Source organism: Limulus polyphemus, unplaced genomic scaffold, assembly GCF_000517525.1.
Source record: "Limulus polyphemus unplaced genomic scaffold, Limulus_polyphemus-2.1.2 Scaffold12217, whole genome shotgun sequence".
In the NCBI taxonomy this organism is placed as follows: Eukaryota; Metazoa; Arthropoda; class Merostomata; order Xiphosura; family Limulidae; genus Limulus; species Limulus polyphemus.
In genome coordinates this window covers 2,089-8,557 of record NW_013677827.1, presented here as the reverse complement: position 1 = coordinate 8,557, position 6,469 = coordinate 2,089, and the positions used below count along the sequence as shown (strand labels likewise).

General features: G+C 35.5%; 1 protein-coding gene across 1 annotated transcript in view; it reads right to left on the bottom strand.

The window, feature by feature from the left end:
- Positions 1-6,469, bottom strand: part of LOC106476946 (neurogenic locus Notch protein-like) — a gene marked incomplete at its 5' end in the record, with an annotated part of 12,501 nt that overhangs the window by 4,038 nt on the left and 1,994 nt on the right. The window contains 3 exons of the mRNA XM_022380678.1: positions 864-1,082; positions 1,432-1,779; positions 5,429-5,606. Of these exons, the coding sequence (XP_022236386.1) occupies positions 864-1,082; positions 1,432-1,779; positions 5,429-5,606 (745 nt within the window). The remainder of the gene's footprint in view (positions 1-863; positions 1,083-1,431; positions 1,780-5,428; positions 5,607-6,469) is intronic.

The window sequence follows — 6,469 nt, the reverse complement described above, 5'->3', positions numbered from 1 at the left end:
AATTACTACAGAGTAAAACAGCAAGTAAACAAAACTGACATTAATTACTACAAAGTAAAACAGCAAGTAAACAAAACTGACATTAATTACTACAAAGTAAAACAGCAGGTAAACAAAACTGACATTAATTACTACAAAGTAAAACAGCAAGAAAACAAAACTGACATTAATTACTACAAAGTAAAATAGCAAGTAAACAAAACTGACATTAATTACTACAAAGTAAAACAGCAAGTAAACAAAACTGACATTAATTACTACAAAGTAAAACAGCAAGTAAACAAAACTAACATTAATTACTACAAAGTAAAACAGCAAGTAAACAAAACTAACATTACTTACTACAAAGTAAAACAGCAAGTAAAGAAAACTGACAATGAAAAAATATCACATCATGATTACAAAACAATTATGCAACAGTAACAATGGAAAAAAATAAGAAGTATAAAACTTAAAACAAGAAAGAAACATTGTCAACAGATGGAGCACAACAGATCATATCAATATTAAAACAACAGAAAGGGCTTGAAATCTTTTTAAGGTGGCCAAAATGGACCACCAACAGTTAAAATGGTTTCATACCAATCTTGATCAGTTAGTAACAATTCAATATAAGTTTTTCTGCTCAACCATACAGAATTTTCTTCATACTCTTAAACAACCGTGTTAGTCTTTCCTACTTCTTACCTGGAGGACAGTGGCAGAAATATTTGTTGACTCCATCTTCACACGTGCCATGATTTAAACACGGGTTGCTTGCACATTCATTGACATCTGAGAGACAGCGTACTCTTAAACAACCGTGTTAGTCTTTCAGGTAGATATCATAACAGTTACTTACAATTAAATGTCGTACTTCTTACCTGGAGGACAGTGGCAGAAATATTTGTTGACTCCATCTTCACACGTGCCATGATTTAAACACGGGTTGCTTGCACATTCATTGACATCTGAGAGACAGCGAGCATCAAAATATCCTCTTGGACAGTCACACTTAAATCCGTTAGGAAGATCTACACATTTTCCTCCATTCGCACAGGGGCTGCTTGCACATTCGTCTATGTTGGTCTCACAGTGGACACCTGATCAAAGTGAAAAAAATATTTATTCTACAAAGTATTCTCCCATTTTCTACTTATCGGGAATCCATAACTTTGTTTTATAATATTCCAGTTGGAATATTTCTAAAATAGGATACAACATCAACATAAAGTTTATTTAGAAGCTGTTCTTCTCCACTCAGAAATACCTGTAGTGGTTAAAACATAAACTGTCATATTTAACAGAGAACTTACAAGGATTGAAAATACATATATAAGTATTTCCCTCAAAATGTCTCAAATAATTAAAAATTTATTTTTAATAATATATGTGTTGATTTATAAGCAGCCTTATACGAAACAAGCTATCAATACTGAATAAAACTCTCACCAGTAAAACCGAGAGCACATCTACAAGTGTATGAGTTAATTCTATCTTCACAGGTAGCTCCATTTCGACAAGGATTGGAAAAGCATTCATTCACATCATGCTCACAGTCCGGTCCAAACGTCCCAGGTCGACAGCGACACTGGTAACCATTGATAAGATCCTCGCAAAGACCGTCATGTTGACAGGGGTTACTGACACACTCGTTGATCTGAGTCTGACAAAGAAAGCCTGTATAGCCAGGGTTACAGTTACAGTTATAAGTGTTGATCCCATCCACACACTCTCCATGATGGCACGGCGAGGAGTGACAGTCATTGATATTAGTGTCACAAGTTGGTCCTGTAAAACCTGGGAACAAAGAAAATACAAATACCTGAAATATATAATTATCACTGAATAATCATTCATATGAATCAAACTCACAAAAAAGAAACCTATAGTTCTACAGGTATTTGAAGAACTTGTAGCATTTCAACACAATTTAATTCTTCGTATTGTTAGTGGTGGTAGTGTCCAGGGTCACTGATGAGGAGTGGAATTCTCCGAAACTGGTCTGGCTCACACCCCAATGAAAGAATAGACCATTCCAAGGTTTTACTTGTTGTTAAACATATGTTTAAACAACTCTATTTATATGAATGTTTATATTCCTTAGATTGGTTGTTTGTTTTTAAGCAAGAACTACACATTGGGCCACACGTGCTCTGCTCGCCATGAGTGTCAAAGCCTGCTTTCTAGCATCATAAGTCTGAAGACTTACCGCTTATCCAACGGAGGGATTATCTCTTAGAACATACAATAGTCTGTTTCAAAGTTCATATGGTCAAACTATTAATTACTATTTGTAAGTTCTGAAACAATGTATGTATTAAATGCTTAGATAAAACAAATAGTGTATTCAGAGTCAGACTACGGATTAGAAATACCCTGGAACAATAATTTATAAAACTGGTCCTCCAACGAGGCTGGGGGATTCCTGAAAAAAACTGAACAGGATGCTGTATAGTCTATAATATGTATTAGTACTGTTCATGGAGTTCACAAATTAAACAATTATACAATGTACAAAATGTTTCATTTCCAATCCCATATTTATTACCAGTTTTACTAAGCTACAGACCTATATGACCATAAAATTACACAAACTGAAATTGATTCACATAAAAAGAATTTTACAAGAGTAATTTAATTACTGATTTTTCTCTCATGTGTGTTACATCTATGCCCCACTAAAGTTGGATAGAGAGCTTCTTTACAAAACATTTAGTGAAATATGATGAACAAAAAAAACACAAAGTAATGGCATTTGGTTCTCATTATTTGGATTACATGTTTAAAAAGGGAAGCACAGAGTAACGGCATTTGATTCTCATTATTTGGATTACATGTTTAAAAAGGGAAGCACAGAGTAACGGCATTTGATTCTCATTATTTGGATTACATGTTTAAAAGGGAAGCACAAAGTAACAGCATTTGGTTCTCATTATTTGGATTACATGTTTAAAAGGGAAGCACAGAGTAACAGCATTTGATTCTCATTATTTGGATTACATGTTTAAAAGGGAAGCACAAAGTAAAAGCATTTGGTTTTCATTCTTTGGATTACATGTTTAAAAGGGAAGCACAGAGTAACAGCATTTGGTTCTCATTATTTGGATTACATGTTTAAAAGGGAAGCACAGAGTAACAGCATTTGGTTTTCATTATTTGGATTACATGTTTAATACAGTTGGGCACCACATGCCACTGAGGAAGTGCTCTGTTGCTACCAGTAAAGTTAGCAGAATGTTAGGGTGTACTTACAAACATATTGATTACAAGACAAGAGTTTAATTACCCACAAAAATCATCAGTTATGCCTAACTTCGACTCAGTCTTGTTATCTACTACAGAATATTGGTTTAATGGTAAAAGTTCAATAGTGGGCTACAAAGATGATATTGGGATTGGAAACGTTATGAGATCATTCAAGATATTTTATTTTCTCTTGGAAAAGAAGGTTAAGAGGTGATGTAACTGAAGAATATCTGGGGGATTAATAGGGTATAGGCCCCTGATTTCTTAGTGCTATGTTTTGAAGATAGCAAGGTGTGTGTACATACGTTTAAGGTTTAGAATAGATAGGCTTGGCTCTATTTGTTTTTCTAACAAGGCAACTGAATTGTAGAATGGGTTTCCTTGAGTAGTAGTGGAGGTCAGTTCTTTACAAGACTTACCACAAACAGTAGTGGAGGTCAGTTCTTTACAAGACTTACCACAAACAGTAGTGGAGGTCAGTTCTTTACAAGACTTACCACAAACAGTAGTGGAGGTCAGTACTTTACAAAACTTACCACAAACAGTAGTGGAGGTCAGTACTTTACAAAACTTACCATGGACAGTAGTGGAGGTCAGTACTTTACAAACTTACCACGGACAGTAGTGGAGGTCAGTACTTTACAAAACTTACCACAAACAGTAGTGGAGGTCAGTTCTTTACAAGACTTACCACAAACAGTAGTGGAGGTCAGTACTTTACAAAACTTACCACAGACAGTAGTGGAGGTCAGTACTTTACAAAACTTACCACAAACAGTAGTGGAGGTCAGTACTTTACAAAATTTACCATGGACAGTAGTGGAGGTCAGTACTTTACAAAACTTACCATGGACAGTAGTGGAGGTCAGTACTTTACAAAACTTACAACGGACAGTAGTGGAGGTCAGTACTTTACAAAACTTACCATGGACAGTAGTGGAGGTCAGTACTTTACAAGACTTTCCACGGACAGTAATGAAGGTCAGTAATTTACAAAACTTACCATGGACAGTAATGAAGGTCAATACTTTACAAGACTTACCATGGACAGTAATGAAGGTCAGTACCTTACAAGACTTACAATGGATAGTAATGAGGTTCAGTACTTTACAAGACTTTACCATGGACAGTAATGAAGGCCAAGACTTACCATGGACAGTAATGAAGGTCAGTACTTTACAAGAGTTTAAGGGGCCAATCAAGAATTTCCCGTTAAATAGAGGGTGGGTTTAAAATTTTACTTTTCTCAGAGATGGATGTGTAGGGACAAAACTGGAGGATCAAGTATCCCCTTCGATGACGAGGAACCCACTTTGAGACTGGTACTGATGATGACAAAACCTTGTCGAAACGTTGTACATTTGCTGATATGTTAAACTTATATTAAAGTTTTTCTTCATTACCCATTCAAGCCGTCTCCAGCCATTACAAGTATCCCCTTATTGTCTATATTTTAGGTGGAATCACAGGTAGACCCACGGATCCAAATAATGGGATCGAGTGTAGTATTGATGGTATCTTTATTTCTCTTGTATATATTTTAAGGGACCAGCAAAGTGACGGATCCACAAATATAAATAATTGACGGAAAAATAAGTTTCAAAATTTCAATATAGAGAAAAATATTAACACGACAACAGTGACACCTATATAGCAGTGGAATAAGGCTTAACGTGAGTTAAACTTATTTATTATTCATTGCAGTTTTGCTTTCAAAACCTATCCTATCTGTATAAATAGTGTCAGTTTCCTATTTCGTATAAAGTTCTACATTTTTTAGAACATAAGTAATTATAAAACTTTTAAGTATTTCATATAATCGTCTTTAAAAAACTTAAACGCAACGTTAACCTTTATATTAAATTCAACGTATATGCTAATCTGTTTTTTTTTCTTTCTATTATACTTCTCTTACCTGGCCTCATGGGTGAAATTTTCAAAGCTCACTAGCGACATCTTTTGATGGATATATTAATGAATATATATAAAGATGCAAATAATTGCATTGGTAATCTATTCTTAGGAAGCAAGCACTTTAAATGCGTATGAAAACAACCATACAGCTCAAAACGTTAGGCACAGAGGTTTAAAGGCTTAACAATGGATACAGATAACTCTTGAAACATACTACAGATTCTGGTCTGCAAGACTTATTTTTTTAAACACAAGTACCCCTATCTAGCTAACCCTAACTTCTTACCTGGTGGGCAGTTACAAGCGAAACTTCCTATACCGTCAACACAGGTAGCGCCATTTCGGCAAGGTTGACTAAGGCAGTCGTCGTCATTCAATTCGCACTTCCTTCCAGAAAATCCGATTGGACAGAGACATCTGAAACTGTTGATCCTATCACTACATATTCCCCCGTTACTGCAGGGGTTTGGAGTGCATTCATCAACATCTAACTCACAGCGTTTTCCACTGTAGCCTGTAAAACAGAATTAGTGACGTTACATATTTACTTTAAATTACGTGAATATTTTAGTACTCTTTCTTAATATCCTGCACTGGAATTGATGTGTTTAGAAACAGAACCTACACTTGCGCCATCTAGTAGCAAACACGCATATTAGGGTTACATGTCTTTATTTTGCAGCCTAATAGGCCATTATTGCATCTACCTGGTATAGCTGGTTCTCTTGACGTGAAGGTAGCGTCAGGATTCATAACAAACCTATTGTTCCTTACTGAACCACACGACAGAAAAATTTGTTATTCCGACCACTTTAATCAGAATATATTTTTCAGTTTTCTTATGAACTGATTTAGGCTTAATTTTTAAGTAAAATTACTTCTTGTTTTATCAGTTCTTAGTAATTACAAATACACCCCTGGCTTGCAGGACTCCAGCTGGCATTGTATTATGATCAGTAAATACATCCCTGGCTTACAGAACTCCAGCTGGCATTGTATTATGATCAGTAAATACATCCCTGGCTTACAGAACTCCAGCTGGCGAGTATTATGATCAGTAAATACACCCTGGCTTACAGAACTCCAGCTAGCAAGTATTATGATAAGTAAATACAACCCTGGCTTACAGAACTCCAGCTGGCGAGTACTATGATCAGTAAATACAACCCTGGCTTACAGAACTCCAGCTAGCAAGTTTTATGATCAGTAAATACACACCTGGCTTACATAACTTCAGCTAGCAAGTTTTATGATCAGTAAATACAACCCTGGCTTACAGAACTCCAGCTAGCAAGTTTTATGATCAGTAAATACACACCTGGCTTAC